This window comes from Cololabis saira, chromosome 17, assembly GCF_033807715.1.
Source record: "Cololabis saira isolate AMF1-May2022 chromosome 17, fColSai1.1, whole genome shotgun sequence".
Lineage (NCBI taxonomy): Eukaryota > Metazoa > Chordata > Actinopteri > Beloniformes > Belonidae > Cololabis > Cololabis saira.
Window position 1 is genome coordinate 15,756,482 of NC_084603.1, and position 22,756 is coordinate 15,779,237.

The window sequence follows — 22,756 nt, forward strand, 5'->3', positions numbered from 1 at the left end:
TCCACTTCCTTCCTCATACTTGTAAAAGCTGAATTTTCCCCAACGGTTCTGCAACGTTAACGTCACGTAAGCTTCGTCTGCCGCTCTGGTGTCGGTGCACGGCCTCGCTCTCGCGTTGATCTGGGCTTTTTTTGTTGTTTTTGTTTGTTTTTTTTAGCTTGCAGCTGTTGGGTCTGCAGGGTTGAGTTAGGCGAGCTGCAGGGGAGCAGATCTGGTCGGATCTGGTTGCCCTGCTGCTCGAGTTTCCTCGTGCACGTGCTCCGTTAGCGATTCCAGTGGACAAACAAACATCCACAGGAAGCCTTTAATCCCTCTCACTTCCAGTATCAAAGTACAGGAACATCAGCACACAAAATGCAAACTATTATTATCAAGTTATATTTATTTTTCTATACCATAAGACAGTGGTTCCCAACCTTTTTTCCTTGTTCCCCCTTACTTGTGTCTAAGACCAGCCGGGCGACCCGATTAGGGATAGGCGGTATGGACTAAAAAATGTATCACGATAATTTCTGGCATTTATCCCGATAACGATAAAAATGACGATAAAAAAAATACCAATTCAACTCCACCTTTGTAACTATAAATCTATCTCCACATTCAGTCTTTGGAGCCAAATCACTGCTGTAAAAGAATACTGAATGCTACTAAACGTCATCAATGGGAATTTTTCTTTCTTTCTTTCTGGCTCCTTCCTTCCTTCCTTCCTTCCATCCTTCCATCCTTCCTTCCTTCCTTCCTTCCTTCCTTCCTTCCTTCCTTCCTTCCTTCCTTCCTTCCTTCCTTCCTTCCTTCCTTCCTTCCTTCCTTCCTTCCTTCCTTCCTTCCTTCCTTCCTTCCTTCCTTCCTTCCTTCCTTCCTTCCTTCCTTCCTTCCTTCCTTCCTTCCCATACGTTGTGCGTGGATTTAACACAGAACCATAAATCAGTTTTACACAAAAACGTCATCAACGGGAATTTATGGTTTTTACCGCCAGATGACAAATTCTTATCGTGGGGTTAGGGTTAAAACATTAAAGTTATTCGTTACAAATCTTTAATTGAAAAAATGAATATTAATTATGTTTTTGTGATACGTTTCTCTTTGGTTTACCCTGTATACATATGACTTTGTCTTTCTCACCTTCATTTTGTGTCACCAATGTATAAAATACACACAGAAAATAATTGCAAGGACATAAAAATATTTCTGAAAAATGTCTCTTTTAATATGAGAGCAACATTTTTTTTACATTTTTCCTTTAACAACCTGTCAGAGTAGTAGTATGATTAAATGTTGAATAATGATATAATAATACGTTTTTAAGTTTTTATCCTGATAAATAACTTAGCATTTTAAAATGACCAAAATATGTTTCTAAGTGGGTTTATACAGACTTGAATTACTGTATTCCATTAGGTGTAGGGCTGGGTATCGATTCAAATGTCAAGAATCGATTCGATTCCGATTCTTAATATTCAGAATCGATTATCACCATTTGATTCGATCCGATTCGATATTGATTTGGCTTAGTGTTATTTAAATGTTTTTTGAGCTGTTGCCTGAATTATATGACTGTAAAATAACTAGTGAAATAATAATTTCACAATAATTATTGTGAAATAACTAAGAAATAAATAACTCAAACAGGCCTTTCAATATCCATTTAAAGTGCAAAAAAAGAAAGAAATTGCAACAGTTCATGCAGTAAACAAATCATTTTAGCTTATCTCATTTATTCTGTCACCACGCACACAATCGATCTTTAGACATAAGAATCGATTTTTATGAATTAATATGAGAATCGATTTAGAATCGGAAAATGTATTTATTTAACATGTGTAAATATAATTTTTACAACTGCATATCCTCAAAGTAGGGCTGGGCGATTTTGGACAAAAATAAAATCCCAATTTTTTTTCTCTGAAAACCCGATTTTCGATTTCGATTTTTTTGGTAAAACTACAAAAGACAATGGAATAAATTGTTTCAAATATTTTATCTTTATTTTTAAAGAAAAATAGCAAACAAATGTCCCTGTTGGGAATGAAGTGCAATTGAAAGATACTGTAAATCCTCCTTGAGTTTAGTAAAGTGACAACATTTACAATTTTCTTGACCAAACAAAGATGACTAGACGAGCTCTGTCTGTAATGCAGCCAGCTGCAAAAAAAGAAAATCGATTTTCCGATTTTCCTTTTTTTAACATCGTCTTGATTAATAAATCCGATTTAGATTTAAAATTGATTAATCACACAGCCCTACCTCAAAGCAGACAAAGTTTCCCCATGTTGGGAAACACTGTTCTATACCATAAAACATTGAATAACGCCCCCCCCCCCCCACTGATGCCCTCGCTGAGCCAGCGTCTGTGTGTGTTTCCTGTGTCTGTGCACTGAGAGGAAACATTATCACGCGTGGTGTTTGTGTGTCTGTTCAGGCGTGTGCAGTCCTAACTGCTGCCCACTGAATCACACATTGTAAAGAAGAAGAAGAAGAAGAAAAAGAGCCCAGGCGTGAGGCAGCAGAGTCTGTGACATCACTACTGGACATAGGAGCCCTGTTGTCCACATAATAGAACTATTGACAGCCGCCCGCCACCATCAGTGTCCGTGGTACACCCGAGTCTGGCAGTAAAGCATGTGCAGAAGCCGTCACCTGTTGCAGCTTAGCGTCTGGCCTGAATATGAAGCCTGTTGGCGTTTGGGAGGAGCCCCCGGATAGTTGGGGGTCCCGGGAGCACATGGAGCGACCGGTAGAGAGAGATCTCAGTCAAAGTGACTTATTTATACGCAGAGGTGGTAGTAACGAGTTACATTTACTCCGTTACATTTACTTGAGTAAGTTTTGGGAAATGTTGTACTTTTAGGAGTAGTTTTGAATCACTATACTTTTTACTTTTACTTGAGTAGATTTGTGAAGAAGAAACTGTTCCTCTTACTCCGCTACATTAGGCTACGTTGAGCTGTTACTTTTCTTTTATCCCTTTTATCCACGTACGTGTCAATCTCATGACATCACTGGGTGATTCTTTGGGAAAAATGTTTGTTTTTGCATGTTTTGTCACATTTACACAGACTCAAACACACACAGAGTTTCTATGAGTTCATGTTTGTTCTAGTTCTTCCTGGTTAAAAAAGAAAAGTACAAAGGCTTGAAATTTTGTGCTACTTGTGCTTAATTTATTTTTTTATTCTGTTATTATTTGATTATTTATTAAAGTACTTGAATTTACTTTAAGATTATTTTAATTTAAGCTATTTTTTTATTTTTTATTAATTTTAATTAATTTTATTATTTTATTGATTTAATTTGCCTGAAGATGATTATTTTGTACTTTTGTCTGTTTGAATGGTTGTGTTAAAAAAATAAATCAGACGTTACTCAACAGTTACTCAGTATTTGAGTAGTTTTTCACCAAGTTCTTTTTTACTTTTACTCAAGTAATTATTTGGATGACTACTTTTTACTTCTACTTGAGTCATATTATTCTGAAGTAACAGTACTTTTACTTGAGTACAATTTTTGGCTCCTCTACCCAGCTCTGCTTATATGAGATTGCAGTCAGAGATCATGATGATTATTTCAGGAAGAAACAACTACAGATTTAGGAATCTGACTGTGAACTTCCCCGAGCTCCTAAACTCCCTGACTGCATGTTACCTAGCAACAGTGCTGTTGCTGCAACCACTGAGCTTTACTGAGATATAGCTCCTTCCTGCAGAAGGTTCATGTTCATGAAGACATTTTGGTGATATTTGGTTGGTTTTTTTCCACTTAGGTTAGGCCTAGCAATCTATTTCCAGCAACTGTGCTTAACTAAGCTTACAGAAGCTTTGGTGGACCTGGTTAGTGGACGCAGAGAGAAGAGAACGGTTTATATACTGTACCCTCTCATCAGACTCTGGGTTTGATGGCAGATGAACAAGTTCCCAGTTTGACCTTGATGTGCATTTTTCTGGGAAGATGCTGCTTTCCATTTGTGAATAAGCTGTCTCACTTCAGAAACCACAATTTTTTACTTATAAAGTTCTTATTATTAATTTGTGTAACCTTTAACTATGTCAATTTTTTTCTTCTCTTTCATATTTTTATGCTTTTCTTTTGGAGTTCTGTGAAATTAATACATTGTAAAAACAGAACATTAGAAGGGGTAGGACTAGAAAAGTTTTTTGAAACTTCATCCTACACCCTTTCAAACAGGAAATATTTATTTACATATAGATTTGTCTTTTTAATTTGCTTTGTTTTGCTTATGGTTTTATATGTTTTTTTTTTTCGGTATATACATTTTATGTATTCTGATTATTTTGTTTTTGTTTTAACCTGTTTGAATAAATAATTAAATGAAATGAAAATGAAATATTTAACAATGAACTGAAAAAAATAGTATTGAGTTCATAAGTTTTTAACTTCTTCCTCCTCCTTTTTCCAGCATTTGCTATTATATTTATTAATTCTTGTCTACTTGTCAGTGGTTAACATTTCCCCCAGTTTGTTTCTGTTTTGCCCCGCCTGTGTCCCATCTGCCCTGATTGTCTGCACCCGTGTCTCATTATCCCCTGTGTATGTCTGGTCTTGTCATTCCCTTACTCCTTGTGATTCCGTACTGTGTTTTCCTGCATGTTTTTTCCTCCAGTTTTTTGATCCCTGTTTCTGTGTTAATGATCCTGCTAAGCAGCACTTTGGTTTTTGGTCCTTGCCTTTTTTTGTGTGGAATAAACCCTTTTTTGTTGAACTCCTGCCTCTCGCTCTCCTGCATCTGGGTCCTCACCACACCAGTCGTGACACTACTTTGTTTACGATGGTACATTTATTATTTAGTGATTATTATTGTTCTTTTTTATGTTAAATAAATATGTTGGTATATTGTTCTGCTGTTTTATTATATTTTTGTGCTTATGTTCGAAATAAAAGATATCAATGGAACTCCAGAACTTTTTGTTTTTTAGCGCTTTGCAGGTCGATGCACAGCAACAGTTGCTTCTCTAAGACCACTGCTTACGTCTTTTCCTCTTGGCATTGTGTTAAAAAGCTGCAGACCAGCAAAGTACAGAGATGTCTGCTTTTATATACAGGACTGTCTCAGAAAATTAGAATACTGTGATAAAGTCCTTTATTTTCTGTAATGCAAAAATGTCATACATTCTGGATTCATTACAAACCAACTGAAATATTGCAAGCCTTTTATTATTTTAATATTGCTGATCATGGCTTACAGCTTAAGAAAACTCAAATATCCTATCTCAAAAAATTGAATATTCTGGGAATCTTAATCTTAAACTGTAAGCCATAATCAGCAATATTAAAATAATAAAAGGCTTGCAATATTTCAGTTGATTTATAATGAATCCAGAATGTATGAAAGTTTTGTTTTTTTAATTGCATTACAGAAAATAAAGAACTTTATCACAATATTCTAATTTTCTGAGACAGTTCTGTAGATAATGATGACAACTTCTATCATTTGCACCAAGTGGCTGCAACTCTTAAATCCTGTGGAAGCAGTACGTAGGACTGCCCACTTTTGATCCTCTAATTTTCAGTAAATAAGTGACATTTGAGGTGCGATTTTCCTAATATTAGGACCCACTATGATCAGATGACTTTTGAAAAAGTTTCATAAACTCAAAAACATGTAGGACTAAAAGAGAGAGTAATAAGTTTAGCATGTGTCTCTGTAGGTGACCGTGTGTCCTTGGTGGATATGGCAGCTCGCCAGAGTCTGGGAGGTTAGGGGGGGGTAAGAATTAAAATAAAGTAGCCGTACCTGACCAGCTGTGTCATAGAGGCCCAACAAGTACTGCTTTCCTCCAACGTTGACACTCACTGGAAAGAAATGACAAAGAGCAGTTGAGAGGAGGAAGCAGCAGCAGAGAGGTGAGGGAGGGGATGGGAGGGATGGAGGGAGGGAGGGGAGCAGAGAGAGAGAAAGAGAGAAGGGAGGGAGGGGGTGAAGGGCTGGTCTCAGGGACCCCAACCCTTCTGTGCTATGGAGAAGGCAAACAAGTGGTTTTGATTACAGCAACAGATGCAATGCAGTTTGAGTAAGAGTGGCACCGGAGTCAGGGATTAGTTTCTGCTCCCCCTCTCCTCAAAAATAGATTTTAACCTAGGAAATAATCACAAAACAATAAAAAAAGCATGAGTTCAATCTTATTATCAGAGCATGATTGGATGAGAGTGTTCCATACCTGCATAGTGGTCGAAAACCGTAGGCACATACTCCTCGGGAAAGGCGTCGTTGGCATAGCTCATGAGGAGACACGTTTTCCCCACCGCTCCGTCTCCGACCACGACGCATTTTAACATGATAGTACCCGTGATCGCAGCCATGCTGATCCCGGCTCTACTGCCAGCATGGTCCGCTGCTGGGGCCGCGGGGCGGGGATCCCCGGCCAGCCAGCCGGGCAGCAGCAGCCTCGGGGCGGGCTGAGCGGCGCAGCGAGCCGGGCTGGAGCAGCATCCCTCTCCCCTCTCCCTCCTCTACTCCTCCGGGATCCGGCAACTACTGTAGTTCCTGTTCTCTCCCTCTCTCTGTGGAGATCACAGTCCTGGGAGGGGTGGGTTTCTCTGGAAAAGCGAGGAACGGGAGTGTTTCTTCCTGCGCGGATGCGCCCCTGATGCGCCCCTGCGTCCCCGGAGTCTCCGCTGCGTCTGTGCGTCTGAGCGCTCCGTCGCTCCCTGGCGCATCTGCTGCTGCTGGAGGAGGCGCTGCTGATGGAGGCGGGGCCTGGCTGCAGCACCCAGGGGTGCTGGGGGAGCAGCCGGCGCTCCGCCTGCTGGGGATGCGGGATTAATACTGATACAAATGCTGTGCTTGATCTACTTTTAAAAAAAATAAGTCAACTTTTTGCATGAGATTATTAAGAAAGGCTAGTCTTAATTTTATGTATGTGAATAATACATTTTGCAAGTACAGTCAACTTAAGGTTACTTTATTTATCAAAATTAAGTTGACTTTAAAAAGAAAAAAGGGAAAAAAATAAAAAAAAATAAAAAAATAAATTGACTTTACTTGCAAATTAATTTTGTACATACTAAAAATTTAGTAGTTTATACAAAGACTAGTCTTTCTTGATCTACATACAAATCTCATGCGAAATTGTGTTAAGTTTACTTTATTTATCAAAATTAAGTTGACTTTAAAAAGAAAAAAAAAGGAAAAAAGAAAAGAAAAAGGACAAAAAGAAAAAAAGAGAAAAAAAAGAAAAAAGAAAAAAAATGTAAATAATTAAAAAAATAAAAAAATAAGTTGACTTTACTTGGAAATGAATTTTGTACATACTAAAAATTTAGTAGTTTATACAAAGACTAGTCTTTCTTGATCTACATAAAAATCTCATGCGAAATTGTGTTAAGTTTACTTTATTTATCAAAATTAAGTTGACTTTAAAAAGAAAAAAAAGGAAAAAAAAAAAAAAGAAAAAAAATTAAAATAATTTAAAAAAGAAAAAAATAAGTTGACTTTACTTGCAAATTAATTTTGTACATACTAAAAATTAAGTAGTTCATACAAAGACTAGTCTTTCTTGATCTACATAAAAATCTCATGCGAAATTGTGTTAAGTTTACTTTATTTATCAAAATTAAGTTGACTTTAAAAAGAAAAAAAGAGAAAAAAAGAAAAAAGAAAAAAAATTAAAATAATTTAAAAAAGAAAAAAATAAGTTGACTTTACTTGCAAATTAATTTTGTACATACTAAAAATTAAGTAGTTTATACAAAGACTAGTCTTTCTTGATCTACATAAAAATCTCATGCGAAAAAGTCACCTTAATCTTTTTAAAGTAGATCAAGCAAGATATTTTTTACTGTGGTGTTCTACGTAAAACAAATAAAGCATGTTTCATCTAAACGTTGGTCAATCTGCCCAATAGATTAGAATTGTTAAAGGAATAGGGATGCAGGATTAATATACACTGATACAAATATTGTGCTTGATCTACTTAAAAAATAAATAAATCAACTTTTTGCATGAGATTATTATGTAGATCAAGAAAGACTAGTCTTTGTATAAACTACTTAATTTTTAGTATGTACAAAATTCATTTGCAAGTAAAGTCAACTTAATTTTTTTTTCCTTTTTTTCTTTTTTTTCTCTTTTTTCCTTTTTCTCTTTTTTTCCTTTTTTCCCTTTTTTCGCTTTTTTTCTTCTTTTTTTCTCTTTTTAAAGTCAACTTAATTTTGATAAATAAAGTAAACTTAACACAATTAAGTTGACTGTACTTGCAAAATGTATTATTCACATACATAAAATTAAGTAGTTTATACAAAGACTAGTCTTTCTTGATCCACATAATCTCATGCAAAAAGTTGACTTGTTTTTTTCCAATACAACAAGATCATTGCTTGTTGTTTGTGTGTAAATGAAAAGATTGCCTGGGATTACAGAAATACTGCTGGTTAAGGAAAAAATGCACAATGTCTTGTTTTTTGAACAAAGGCAGATTAAGTTCAAAACTAGATGTATTCATGTAAAGTAACAAACTTCATTTTAATTGTTAATATCACAGATATATTTTGTTTATTATTCTCTCCATTTTTTTAATGGTTTTCTTATTTTACTTAGGATAGTTTTTAGTGATGGAAATACCTTTTTCTGTTGTAACAGCTCGGCTGTGTTGTGAATGAGGCCGCTACCTCAGTATACTTCTGACTTTAAAATAAATAGCTAAATAAGTGTCTCTGATAACCTTAAACTATCTAAAATACACCAATTTTTTTAGATTTACCGGGTGCATTGGGTGTATTTGCACAAGGTACCGGATCGTAAAAGGAAATTGGTGGTATCGAACATCACTATTTGAAACTTCTTTTAAAAAAAATCCTACTGCACATGTTATATGGATTATTATAATAATCAAGGATTATTAACATTAGGATTATGTTTGCATCATGAGGGCCCCGAGCGGCCAGTTGAGGCGCCGCAACTTTGCGTACTTCCACTTTGGACTCAAACCGGAAGTCCGGATGTTGCTCCTTGACTCAAACTGATGTTTTAATTTGGAAAAACCTCTCGGTGCTAAAGGACATCCACCTATTTATCGATTGGACAAAACAACAGACTCTAAATACCTCATTTACAATATAATATTACCTTAAAGTGATACTTTCACCACGTTAAAGAGGCCCAGCGGTGCCTTTTCACTCAACGTTAATGTTTGTGTGGGTGCTGAAGTGAAGTAATTTAAATCCAAAGTGTTCATATGACTTTGTGTTGAGGAGGTAGAGCCCCCCACCTCCCCGCGGTGCCAGTGTGTGTTAGTGTGTGTGTGCAGGATGGATGAGGCCGGTAAGGTGGGACCGTGGAGCTGCAGATGGAGGCGCTGCAGGAGGAGGTGCGTGCTTGGGAACAAAGGGCGTGTGTGTTTTATTTCTCTGTCCTTGCTCTCTGGGCCAAAAGTTCTGCAAGTCAAGACCGGGCGACCATTAGTCGATAATTCGATAATTAGTGGCACGCCTCCTCCATAGCTATGCAATAGCAATGGAGGAGCAGTGCCTCTTGGCGCAGCCAGAGGCACTATTGTTATCCTGTGGGTTTATTATTCATCATCATCATCATCATCTGCTTATTCATTTTCCGGACAGATTTCGGTTCGCTACTCCTCCTACAGATTTCAGACAACCGAGGCGCATCATATATCAAAATGTGCGGCTCGATAGGGAATGGTGTGCTATGACTTTTGGTGTTGAAATTCCCATTTTTCCCAAAGTTATTCCCAAAAAAACGGCCAAAAAAACCCATTCAAAGCGGATGGGAAAACATTTTTAAAAAAAATCACCTTTTTTCTGAGTCACCTACCTTTCCCATGCCATGACTTCAAAACGGAGGAAAAATTCTCTTCTCTCCAAAACACCAACCAGTTTTTTCCTAAAATGTACATTTTTCAAGATATGAGCCCTCAAGCGAGGACTGGAAATCACTTTTTTGTCAAATTTAGAGTGGAGCTCTCATTTTTTAGAGTGGGGGGGACAGTAAAAAAATTACCTTAATTTTTATTTGTAACTCGAGCTCACGGCCGAACCGTGAAAGCTAGAAAGATAATTTTTGGTCAGAATGTAGACATAGATGTTGGGATTCATAAAAAGTGACTTTGACAGGCGGGGTATGCACAAAATTTAAACGGGGGAGACTAAAGCGGCACCAATTCCTGCCTCGGTCTCCATTCACTGTAATGTAATCAAAAGTTTTCTTCAAAAAAATCTCACTTTGTTTTCGCACTGCCGTTACAAACACATTTTAAGGAATATCTGAATACAATTAAGATTGTCAGAGTCTGCCGGGTTCTGTGTCTCTCACGATGTCTTTGTTTTTCTGGTAGGAGCTATGGTTTTCTCACAAATCTGAGTTATTTGAGAACTTGTCACCAGGGCAAAATCTGGGGTTTTCTCACAGCTAACCCGGAACCTTCCTCATGTCGAGGTTCTTGTTGCCCCTAGCAACCAGAGCTCAGCTGCTGAGTCATTGCCTGAGCCAGAACTGGTCACATGACTGAGTCAGTACAGACTTCATATACTTTAACCTGGAAAATGGAGAAATCTGACCCCTGACCTTTTGACCTTAGATGATCACCAGTCCTATATACAAATTAGCCCCGCCCCTTCTTCTGATTGGCCGATATGTTATAGTCCTATATCTTTTGAATGGTTTGACATACAGAGTCATGGGTGGTGTCATTGGACTCTGTATTGAGTCCTTGACATTCATTGGTGCAAATTAGCCCCGCCCCTTCTTCTGATTGGCCGATATATAGTCCTATAACTTTTGAATGGTTTGACATAGAGAATCATGTGTGGTGTCATTGGACTTAGTTTTGAGTCCTTCACCTTTATTGCTTGCAAAATGCAATAATGTACACAAATGGGAAGCAGCCTGCCGTGGCACTCTCGAAATTTCTGCGAGGAAATTGTCTAGTTATGAAAGTAATACTAACATAAGAACATCCACATTTCTTTGGGTTTTTAATGCTTGGGACTGTAGAGCTGCAGATGTCTGTTACCCCCATTTGTCTTTGAAGGAGCATATTCAGTATGTTGTGAAAAAGCTGAGGCTTTGGTTAGGATTCTATTATAGAAACAAGTCTTGCTTTTCTTTTGATGTAAAACAGAAACCTTTTTACCTGTAATTGACTATGGAGATGTGCTGTATATGAATGCATCTTTCATTGTCTTCGCATGTTGGATCCTCTGTATCATTCCGCTCTGAGATTTCTAACAAACTGTGGTTCTCTCACCCATCACTGTCTTCTCTACACTAAAGTAAATAGGTCATTGTTACTGTACATGCTCAGTCATTGGTATATGTTTATTTATAAAGCCATTCTGGGTAAAATTCCTTCTTATTTATCTTCTCTTTTAACATGGAAACAATGAGGTTACAATCTCTGCTCAATGGACATTTGAATTTGGTTGTTCCAAAAATAAGAACGGAATTTGGGAAGAAAAGCTTTTAGGTTTTCAGCACCAGATGCTTGGAATAAACTTCAATCTGAACTGCATTTACAAAACCTCATACCTGTGACTGAATTTAAAGCTCTGGTGAAAACAGAGGAGTTCAGACTGTCTGTATGCAAGTGTTTTAAATAATTATGTTTTTATGTAATTAATTTATTATTTTTTTAAAATCTTTTAATTTTGTAACTATGTTGCTGCTATCTTGGCCAGGTCTCCCCTGTAAAAGAGACTCCCGATCTCAATGGGACTAACCTGGTTAAATAAAGGCTAAATAAATAAAATAAAAAATACAATGTGCATCAGTCATATCTGAACTCAGAGTTGTGTGAACACAATGCAAAAAGGGGAACGACATCAGCAACGTCCTTCAGTCTACAATGAACCCGTTTCCAAACAACGTGGAGTTCAAATCCTCCAACGAGAGAGATCCTTCACAAGTGAGAGCTTTGTTTCCGCCGGAGAACAAGAACTAGGACTCGCCAGGAAAAGTTGCGTGAGGGCGTCGGGCCTCGTGCCTTTGGTTTGTAGAGGAGCTTGGGAGTGAAAGTTATTTATGCTGGCAAGCCCGAACAAGGAGTTTATTCTTGAGACAAACGTGAGGTAAAGTGTCAGAGGAAACTGGGTCGGACCGCAGGACGATGGTTCCCACCCGGCAGTAAATCATCAGGAAAGACGTGCTGCAGCGCTGAAGTCCTGACCTGCAGGGATGCTCTCAGGGGCTACGGCTGCCTTCACCTCCTTCACCTCCTTCCCAGAGCAGATTCTGGGATGTTTCCACGTGTGAAGCCTGAGATATTTCCAAGGATGCGTCTTATTAAATCCACTTGACCTGATTTGAGTCAGAATGTTGGTATCTTGGCCGTCTTCCAGCCTCGGCTGGTGCTTTTAGATGAAAAAGCAGGTGAATGCAGCCCATCATTAGTGATACAGGTGAGGGATTAACCCATGTGCTGTCTTCGGGTCAAGGAAGGAGGAAGGGGAGAAGGGAGGAAAGAAGGAAGGAAGGAAGAAAGAAAAGAAGGAAGGAAGTGAGGAAAGAAGGAAGGAAGGAAGTGAGCAAAGAAGGAAGGAAGGGAGGAAAGAAGGAAGGAAGGAAGGAAGGAAGGAAGGAAGGAAGGAAGGAAGGAAGGAAGGAAGGAAGGAAGGAAGGAAGGAAGGAAGGAAGGAAGTGAGGAAAGAAGGAAGGAAGGGAGGAAAGAAGGAAGGAAGGAAGGAAGGAAGGAAGGAAGGAAGGAAGGAAGGAAGGAAGGAAGGAAGGAAGGAAGGAAGGAAGGGAAAAAAGAAGGAAGGAAGGAAAGAAGGAAAGAAGGAAGGAAGGAAGGAAGGAAGGAAGGAAGGAAGGAAGGAAGGAAGGAAGGAAGGAAGGAAGGAAGGAAGGAAGGAAGGAAGGAAGGAAGGAAGGAAGGGAAAAAAGAATGAAGGAAGGAAGGAGAAAAGAAGGAAAGAAGGAAGGAAGTAGGAAAGGGAGTAAGGAAGGGAGAAAAGGAAAGGAAGAGTATGAGTATGAGGGGAGAAAAGAAGGAAGGGAAGAAGGAAGGAGAGAGCAGGAGGAAAGAAGGAACAGGAGAGTTGGGTAATTTTGACCCAAAGACAGTACAAGGGTTAAGCTGTAAACCATCATATCAGTGTGAAGGTTTGCTCTGATAAAGACCAGGGGCCTCATTTAAAATGGAGTGCGTTGGATTCATACTAAAAGTGCACGTACGCTCAAAAGCCGAAAATGCCGTGCGCAAAAAAAAATCCGGATCAATAAAACCATGTGCACGCAGACTTCCACGCAGTCCAGCTGGAAGGTTGCGTAGCTGAATCCGCCCCTTTACACGCCCAGAAATGCATATGGATGAGCCTGCTGAGCATGCGCAGTGGCTTTCTGCAGCCTGTTTGGCGCAGATCCATGGTTTGGCGTCAGAATGAATGAGAAGTAGCAGCCACCGTGACACTGACTTTCACGGAGACCTAGATATGATGTGGAGGACAGGAAAACCACATTATTTGGTGGTCACAGTAAAAGTTAGAATAAGTATATAAATAGTATACAATAAAATAAAGTGAGTGGGTGGCAGCACGCCGTTGCTGCGCTAAACGCCGTGAGTTCCCCGGCGCAACAGGGGGGACATGCCCCCCGTCTTTTCAAAACCATGTTTTTTTCCCCCTTACTTTTTACAGTTTAAAAACTAACGGTAGGATCAGCCTTAAATTGCAAATTATCAAGACACTGTATGAAAGCGATACGAAAACGGCCCCGCAGCCCCGCTTCACCCCCCGCTCCCCCTCCTCCTCCTCTCCCGTCTCTCCTCAGAGCTGCTCAGGGCGGGTTTATGGTTCTGCGTCACCGACCCAGAGCCTACGCCGTAGGTGCGCGTCGCCGCGTACCCTACGCCGTAGGCTCTGCGTCGTTTTAACGCGGGACCCTAATTTAGGCACCATATACAAGCAGCACGTAAAGGTTTCACGCGCGCGTAAAACTCATATATATGAAAAAAAATCTGTGTCCCTTTAGGGAAGAAATGAGGGGCTCCGTGGGGCTCCCTAAACGCAGCCCCTCATTTGTTCTGTCCTAAAGCGGTGGGTGAAGAAGAGGCAGCAGCAGCAGCAGCAGAGTCCTGACTGACAGCTTCACACACAGACGGACACGATCAGCGCTATATTATTTTATTTTATTATTTTATTATTTTAAGCCTGACATATGTTGTGATATGTGATGACATTATTAAGAGTATGACATGAATCTGGCTTCATTTCACCACCTCACAGCCTGCCTCGCCAGTTCCCCGTGTCTTAAGTAAATTCTTACGGGAGGGTCCGAGTTGCCGTAAAGATACGCAGATTTTTCGGTTAGTTTTTTCTTTTTAGATCCGAGGATTTGCGTAGAAGGTGGCTTCCGCAACTTCCAGGCGCTTTTTCTGCGCAAGCAAGCTTTATAGATGAGGCCCCAGATATTTAAAGTTGTTAAACATCATGCTTCTGAAACCAGCTAAACTCATCACCACATGGAGGTTTAGGCTTCAGTTTAGGCATCTGGATGTTTTATGTATTCATTGTTTCTTTTGCTTTTACTGGTCGTCAACGTAACACATGTTCATATATTCAGAACTGTATTTCGGAGCTGCAACAACTCCAAAAACACAATTGACCCTTTGTCAGCTTTCTGATTGGTCCCTGACTGACCAATCAGAAAAATCATCCTCCGTTGCTGCATCCTGGTCAGAATATCCAGTTGGACCAAACAGCCGTCGCTCTCGTTCACATCACTGTAAAAAGCCTAGTTTTTACTTGCCTTGTATCGAAATTTAAATCACTGGATTATATTATTTTTTAAACTTTGTATTTGTAAAAGGAACACTTGTAGTGTCATGACAGTGCAGCGTATTTTTATCCCCAAAATGGCAGAAATTCGATCCGTGCTTGTTAAAAAAAGTCGTCTCCGCAGCAGCTAAAACCCATAGCTACAACCGCCAAAGCTTTTATTTATTTATCTTAAAATGGTTTAGCGGTGTGCACTCGCTCCCCAGAGAGAATCACAGGAATACATTTCATCCCAAAACCAACGGTCAATTACAAAAAAATTTCTACTTTGGATGAACCAATGTGGACGGCTGCACCTTCCACCGTGTTATCAGCTAAACTCATCAAAAAATCATTTTTTTGCCAAAAACCTCAGTTTTTTAAACTCACTACACGAAACCTGAAGTGTTCCTTTTTATTTATATCTAGTTGCTGTTGATTTTCTTTGGTCCAGTAATTAGAAATAAAGTGATGTAAAACGCTGTATTTACCAGGGAAGTGGATGGGAGAGATGACAGTTTTGTCCGACCTAACAACGGGGCGGGGCTTGACAAAGGGTTAGTAAAAAGACGAAAAGCCAAAATTAGTGATGTTTTTTCCATTAAAGTTTCAATGATTCTTCTTCCGGCTCTCGGCGAAGGCGGACGCTTTTTCTGCTCCCTCTCCCTTATCTGTCTGCCCCGCTACTGCTTGCTTGTCTCGTCTTCAGAGTTCTCTTCTTTTCACTCCTCCGAAATTACAATTATGGAATTGATTAACTTGTCTCTCAGCACAATTGACCAAATTTTTGCAACAAGATGACAGGGGGTAAGGGAGCCCTCTTGCCTGTATGGGCCATTTTTTGCTGGATATACAATTGATTCCTACAAATATTGGAAGCCTTTGTGCATTGCGATCATGTCCATCGAGGACGTAGAAGATGCCTTCATATTTGGATTTATGATAGCAAGATTTCTCCTGATTATCCTCATGATCGGAGGTGGGGGTTACCTGATGTATCGACAAACGCGTATGTCATCGGCAGCCGTCTCGGCTCTTTTAAAGCTGCCGGACGTGGCAGAAGGATCAAGCAAAGCGATCAGCGCTCTGACTTTTACGTTTGGGGAGCAGGCCCGTAAGCTGGATGCGATTTTCGAACAGAACACCAGGCTGGCGGGGGTCTTTGAGCTCATTAACAAGATGGATAACAACTTGGAGAAGCTGGGAGCTCAGCTTGGCCTGAATTGATCACAATTCGCCTGATTGGAGTCGCCGCTGATGAACCAGAGACTGAAAGGCAGACAGAAAATTACTGAGGCTGCCTGTTTTCAAAATAATTGCTGATTCTATAATCTGCCCTCGACAGAGCGGTCTTGGGCTGACCGCTCCTGGTCACAATCTTTCTGGTGGAATGTAAACAAGATGACTCTGCCGCCCACTAACCCTCCCCTCTCCCACGAACACCTGCGGATCCCTGTTGCAGAACTGTACCGAGCCGCCTGATAAAATCAAGGACATTGGCTGAGAGCAGCTCTGGGCGGAGGTTCACAGACGGAATCATCGCTTCACAAAGACACTTACTGATAAGCACACACAATTCCCTCAATTCAAACGCCTTCCTCGGCTCCTCCCTCTTATCAGCCCCCCCCAACAGTCTCCGGGTTCGAGCACCAGACGGCGATCACTTGGATGTACTGTGCGGGGACACCCCCCCCACCCCCACACCCACACACCCAAATGCAAGTCTCGTGATGTCTGTTGTTCTGTGTGCTGCTGAGGTGGTTTTTTTTGCAACTTGATACTGTGTATTGTATGATATTCAGTGTGAAGATATTTCTTTTTCTCCCTTCCAAATGAGAAGATAAATCTTGTCCCACTGGCAGATTTTTCTAGTTTTAGTACTAATTCGCAACACTTGTCCATAGGCAGCTTTTGAAAAGAATAGAGAGCAATAAAATATTAAGATAACATAATGGGAAAAAAAATAAAAATAATTAAATAAATAAATGAAAATGAAAAAAAAAAAAAAAAACAATAAAACAATTGGAAAGGAAATCAAAGAAATACAAACAATTTTCAATTAGGAACATAAAAAGACAACAAAGCAAGCAGTCAGACAAGTTAAAAACTATTCATGTGTACACTGCTGATTAGATTTTAACCACTTTTTGAGTCCTTTGTTAAAAGCTTTTGTATTGGTCTCTAATTTTAACTCAAAAAACAACAATTTTCACCTGTTTCAAGTAGATTTTCACTTAAGATAAGTAGAAAAATCTGCCAGTGGAACAAGATTTTTTTGTTTGTAATGAGAAGATAAATCTTGTGCCACTGGCAGATTTTTCTACTTATTTCAAGTGAAAATTTACTTGAAGCATGAAAATTGTCAAATAACAAGTTATTTTTCAGGTAATGACTCTTGTTTTAAGTGTAATGAGATTTTCTTGACTAAAAATGAGATATTTTAACTAGAAATAAGACAAATATTCCTGGTAAAATTTTGAATTTTTGCAGTGTATATCCACTACTTGATTGGCTGACTCATTCCTCGAAGCGGGAAGAGAAAAAGAAAGAGTCTGCAATTCACTTCGCCAACGGATGACGTCAGCCGATTCAAGATCTATGAAAACAGACGCTGACGATGCGGGCAGGGCTGTCGTTGCACGGCTGTCGTTGCACGGCTCTCTCAACTCTCACGCATGGAGCGTGAGATACAGGCATTTAGTCGAGTTCACACGGCAGTTCTCACGCTCAAGCATCTTCCTTTTATGTCCCTTTTTATGTCGCTTCTCATCATGTTTCATGGCCGTTGCTGCCAGATATACGATGATGTCACGTACGTCAGTACTCACGGGTACCGGTGCTCTCTCTTCCCATGAGCAAGACGTCTAGTGTCAACCATCTATTTCTGTAGGGGCTTAAACTGGAGGGGGGGATTTATGAGAATAAACTCCTCTGCAGTAGGGATGGGCGGTATGGACTAAAAAATGTATCACGGTAATTTCTGGCATTTATCCCGATAACGATAAAAATGACAATTAAAAAAAATACCAATTCAACTCCACCTTTGTAACTATAAATCTATCACCACATTCAGTCTTTGGAGCCAAAATACTGCTCTAAAAGAATACTAAATACTACTAAACTACACCAATGGGAATTTATCTTTCTTTCTTTCTTTCTTTCTTTCTTTCTTTCTTTCTTTCTTTCTTTCTTTCTTTCTTTCTTTCTTTCTTTCTTTCTTTCTTTCTTTCTTTCTTTCTTTCTTTCTTTCTTTCTTTCTTTCTTTCTTTCAGGCTTCTTTATTTCTTTCTTTCTTTCTTTCTTTCTTTCTTTTTTCAGGCTCATATCTTTCCTTCTTTCTTTCTTTCTTTCTTTTTTTCAGGCTCATATCTTTCTTTCTTTCTTTCTTTCTTTCTTTCTTTCTTTCTTTCTTTCTTTCTTTCTTTCTTTCTTTCTTTCTTTCTTTCTATCTTTCTTTCTTTCTTTCTTTCTTTCAGGCTCATATCTTTCTTTATTTCTTCCTTCCTTCCTTCCTTCCTTCCTTCCTTCCTTCCTTCCTTCCTTCCTTCCTTCCTTCCTTCCTTCCTTCCTTCCTTCCTTCCTTCCTTCCTTCCTTCCTTCCTTCCTTCCTTCCTTCCTTCCTTCCTCCCTTCCTTCCTCCCTTCCTTCCTTCCTTCACGTACGTTGTGCGTGGATTTAACACAGAACCATATTTTTACCGTGGGGAATTTTTTTGACGGTTTATCATGAACGGTAAAATATCACCCATTCCTTCTCTGCATCTCAGCATATTCACTCGTAAACACGAATGCGAGAACTTCTGTGCGTAATCACGACACTGTGTGTGTGTGTGTGTGTGTGTGTGTGTGTGTGTGTGTGTGTGTGGTGCAGATTAAAAATAAACTGGTATAGTTTTACGTCGTCCTATTTAGGGACGGCTGCAGCCGGCGGTTCACTCTTCTATTTGTGGAAAGGTAAACAAATGCAGAAACTCTTCATTCTTATGTCTCATATCCCCTTTACAGATACACACACACACACACACACACACACACACACACACACACACACACACACACACACACACACACACACACACACACACACACACACACACACACACACACACTTCCTCTCCCTCCCTGAGATCAATCACAGTCTGGATCACGCTGAAGGGGTGAGGCGGTAGATGGGGGGGGGCTGGTGCTGCTGCGGCTCCTGGGAGGGTTCACTTAAATTATAGGCCATATTTTAGCGCGGGCCAGGCATCATCCCGGCAACCGCCGGCAGCTGAGGACCATCACTCAGACGCCTGTCTGCTCACAGCTCCTCCGACACCGGCGCCGTGACGCGTGTGAATCCGTCTGGGATGAGAGGGATGGAGGCGAAGGACGGCTGGGGGAGACGTTCACTCTTCCACTGCTCAGTCCGTGTTGTGGTACTGTGGTGGCAAAAAGTGTTGTTCAAAAATGAATGTCAGGACACCTCAGCTGTCTTTCTGAAGTTTTAATGAAAAGAGGAAAAACATTCAATGAATGGAGCCAAACAGTCCAACTGGTCAGACGAACAGTCAGTCCTGAGTGAGTTGAAAATGTTTAGAGACACGTTATCTTATAGTTGGCACGCTGGGAACTAGACAAAATATCGCCCATCACCCTGACAACTGTACTGTGTCAAAAGCGCATGACCTCGCCAAGGAATGTTCACTTGAAACAGGATCTGTGATCAGAATTTATACGTTATACCAAAATTTCCCATTACAGTACATGTACGCTCTACGTGAGTAATCAGGAGCGCTGGACACGTCCACCGCCGATGCTGGGGCGGGGCAGATAACCCCAGGCCCAAGAGCCGGTACCCTTCTGCTGAAACAGAACAGAATATCTTTTTCATCGTTTCACAAAACTGAAGCCGGAAAAGAAGCAAGTGGGCAACACTAAGTACCTCCTCCCTGCTTCTATAGGATTTGAGAGGGTAGGTTGTGATTTGGGGTTATTCCCATTCACCCAGGCCTGGGATTCGTACTTACCGTGCATTCACACCGAAAGCGTCACGGGCGTCATAGGCGTCCGGCTGCCATTCATTTTCCATGCAAGAGGCGTTGGAGGCGTCAATTTGATGTTGAGAGAATCTCAACTTCCTTAATATCCATTGTTTAAGTTGTTTCTTAAAAAATGGCTGGTAGAAGAAGAAGAAAAGACCATCTTTGGATACACTTTCCTACATAGACGTGGAAAAGAAAACTCAATGTGTCGTCGAAAAAGAAAAAGATGGGGAGAAAAAAGTATGTTTTCTGTATCTGGAATTAATGAATTCTTGAGTCTATAAGGCAACAATAATATAATAATAGGATAACCTTGTTTGAATTGTAAAATGGGTTTGGCTAAATACAATCTTTGACTAAAACTAGACTAAAATGGTCCTGAACAATTCTGACTAAAATAAGACTAAAGTGCTCAGATTTTTAGTGACTGAAACTTGACACGACTAAAAGGAAAATGAACATGACTAAAACTAATAAAAACTAAAATGATAGCTTGACCCAAGACTAGACTAAAACTAAAACTGAAACAGGCCGACAGAAACAACACTACTCCACAGCGACCTCCCGCTGCAGCTAAAGCCGAGGACACACCAACCCGACGTCGCCCGCTGTCGGCCGACTGCTGTGTCGCCTCGCGTCGCCTGTGTCGGACTCAAAAAGAAGCACTAGACACACCGCAAAGACGACACCGAATGGCCGACTAGCACGTACGTTGTTTTCGGAGAAGAGCCGCCGGTCCGGGGCGCAGCAGCAACTCACGTACAGACGTGATCGCCAGGTCAACCTGCGCCGTCGTCCCGGGGAGAAACCTGCAGCTCTGTGGAGAATTACCGCTGACTGAAATAAATAATTTAGGAAAATAAATGTTGGTTTAATAGATGAAATCTAACAGTTGTAGCTACGCTTGTTAAGAAATTTGCTCCGAAAATTTCGAGATTTGCGTGCCGGCTCCGGAGCTGATTTATGGTTCCACGTTAAATCGACGCAGAGCCTACGGCGTAGGGTACGGCGCACGTTGCCGCGTAACCTACACCGTAGGCTCTGCGTTGGTGTAACGCAGGACCATTAATCAGCCTTTATTCTGGCGAGGTCTGAAAAGACTTCGCAACAACGGGCAAGCGAGTGATTATGTACATTCACTGAGTGAATATTATGAAATTAAAATATATATTTCTCACTAGAAATGTAATCAAAACGCATTTTTATGCAGAAACTAACTCAAAATACTGATTTTATTCACTAAAAAATAAGAAATGTCCGCCATGTTTTTTTTTTTGATTCAGTCAGCAAATGACGACGAAAAGCATTCTGGGAAATGTTTCTAGCCCTCGGTCGGCTAGTGTGCATCTGAAATCCCTAGCTTTGAAGGGCTACATTCATACACACTACCCCTCGTTATGTCCACTAGCCCTACATGCAAGGAGGAATTGGGACGCTACCCTCACAGGAACGCGCAAAATTTAGGGGTAGGGCTGAAAAGTAGGGGTAGTGGGACAGGGCCTAAAACTAAAATTGAACCAGGCTGACACAAACAACACTACTCCACAGCGACCTCCCGCTGCAGCTAAAAGCTTGAGCCAAACAGGAAACGGCTACTGCAGTTTACTGTTGTTATCAAGGGTGCTTGTTTTGGTTTCATACTTGTGACATGAGTAACGGCGCCGTGAAGTCAGAGGATTTTAATTATGTTTTTTTACTCGCACACAAACACAAACAAACAAATCACTTTAAAGAGGCGGCGTGCTGACGTTTGCATGGAACCACAACACTTTGCATTTGTTTATGTCTGTGACGGGAACTATAAAGGAGAATGAGGAAGAACATATGTCACCGCAGCGCCGCCAGACCTCTGACCCTTCAGCTCCTCAGCTGATGACGGTAGGAGACGTCACGCCGGCGAGCCGCGTGGACGGATCTCTGAGGGTTTGGTGCATGACGCACCCGTGATGTCCACGATGAAGGAGCGAGCGTAACTGCAGAGGAAGTGTCTCTACGATTCCTGCTGATCAAGACGTTTCCTCATTTACAGGAAACACAGACGCTTAATTAGAAACACTGATGTTCTTTTTTCTTTTCTTAATCGTTGACACATGCAGCTCCTTCTCTGATGGAGCCGCCGCCGCGTCGTGACGTCCAGACGTAGTGACAGCAGTTTGGTTTTCTTCCAAATGTAAACAAACACCATGTTTCTGCCGGCCGAGGCGTCAGATTCAGTATTGATCCTTTTGTTGAATTTGTGTTTAAAGTGTCGGGACTCCCTTCATCAGCACTTCTGTCTGTCTCTGGGGGTCTGTCTTAGTCAGCTTTGGATAACATCTCTGAAGTCCGGTTTACTGAGCAGAACTGTGTCTAAGAACACGGCCTTGAGGTGGAAAAGAGTTGATTTCACGTCGTCAGAAGTCACAACTGAGGGGGTCACATGTGGACTTGTGGGTAGAGCTGGGTAGAGTAGCCAAAAATTGTACTCAAGTAAAAGTACTGTTACTTCAGAATAATACGACTCAAGTAGAAGTAAAAAGTAGTCATCCAAATAATTACTTGAGTAAAAGTAAAAAAGTACTTGGTGAAAAAACTACTCAAGTACTGAGTAACTGTTGAATAACGTCTGATTTATTTTTTTAACACAACCATTCAAACAGACAAAAGTACAAAATAATCATCTTCAGGCAAATTAAATCATTAAAATAATAAAATAAATTAGAATTAATAAATAATAAAAAATAGCTTAAATTAAAATAATCTTAAAGTAAATTTGAGTACTTTAATAAATAATAAAATAAATAAAATAATAACAGAATAAAAAAATAAATTAAGCACAAGTAGCACAAAATTTCAAGCCTTTGTACTTTTCTTTTTTAACCAGGCAGAACTAGAACAAGCCCATGAACTCATATAAACTCTGTGTGTTTGAGTCTGTGTAAATGTGACAAAACATGCAAAAACAAACATTTTTCCCAAAGAATCACTCAGTGATGTCATGAGTTTGACGCGTACGCGGATAAAAGGAATAAA

At 40.2% G+C, this 22,756-nt stretch overlaps 1 protein-coding gene across 1 annotated transcript in view; it reads right to left on the bottom strand.

Annotated features, from left to right (window-relative positions):
• LOC133464161 (rho-related GTP-binding protein RhoQ) overlaps positions 1–6,637 on the bottom strand; it is a 34,000-nt gene extending 27,363 nt beyond the window's left edge. Inside the window, exons 1-2 of the mRNA XM_061746196.1 lie at positions 6,174–6,637; positions 5,750–5,808 (exon numbers count right to left, since the gene is read on the bottom strand). Coding sequence (XP_061602180.1) covers positions 5,750–5,808; positions 6,174–6,315 — 201 coding nt within the window. The 5' untranslated portion in view covers positions 6,316–6,637. The remainder of the gene's footprint in view (positions 1–5,749; positions 5,809–6,173) is intronic.
• Between the last annotated feature and the right edge of the window lie 16,119 nt (positions 6,638–22,756).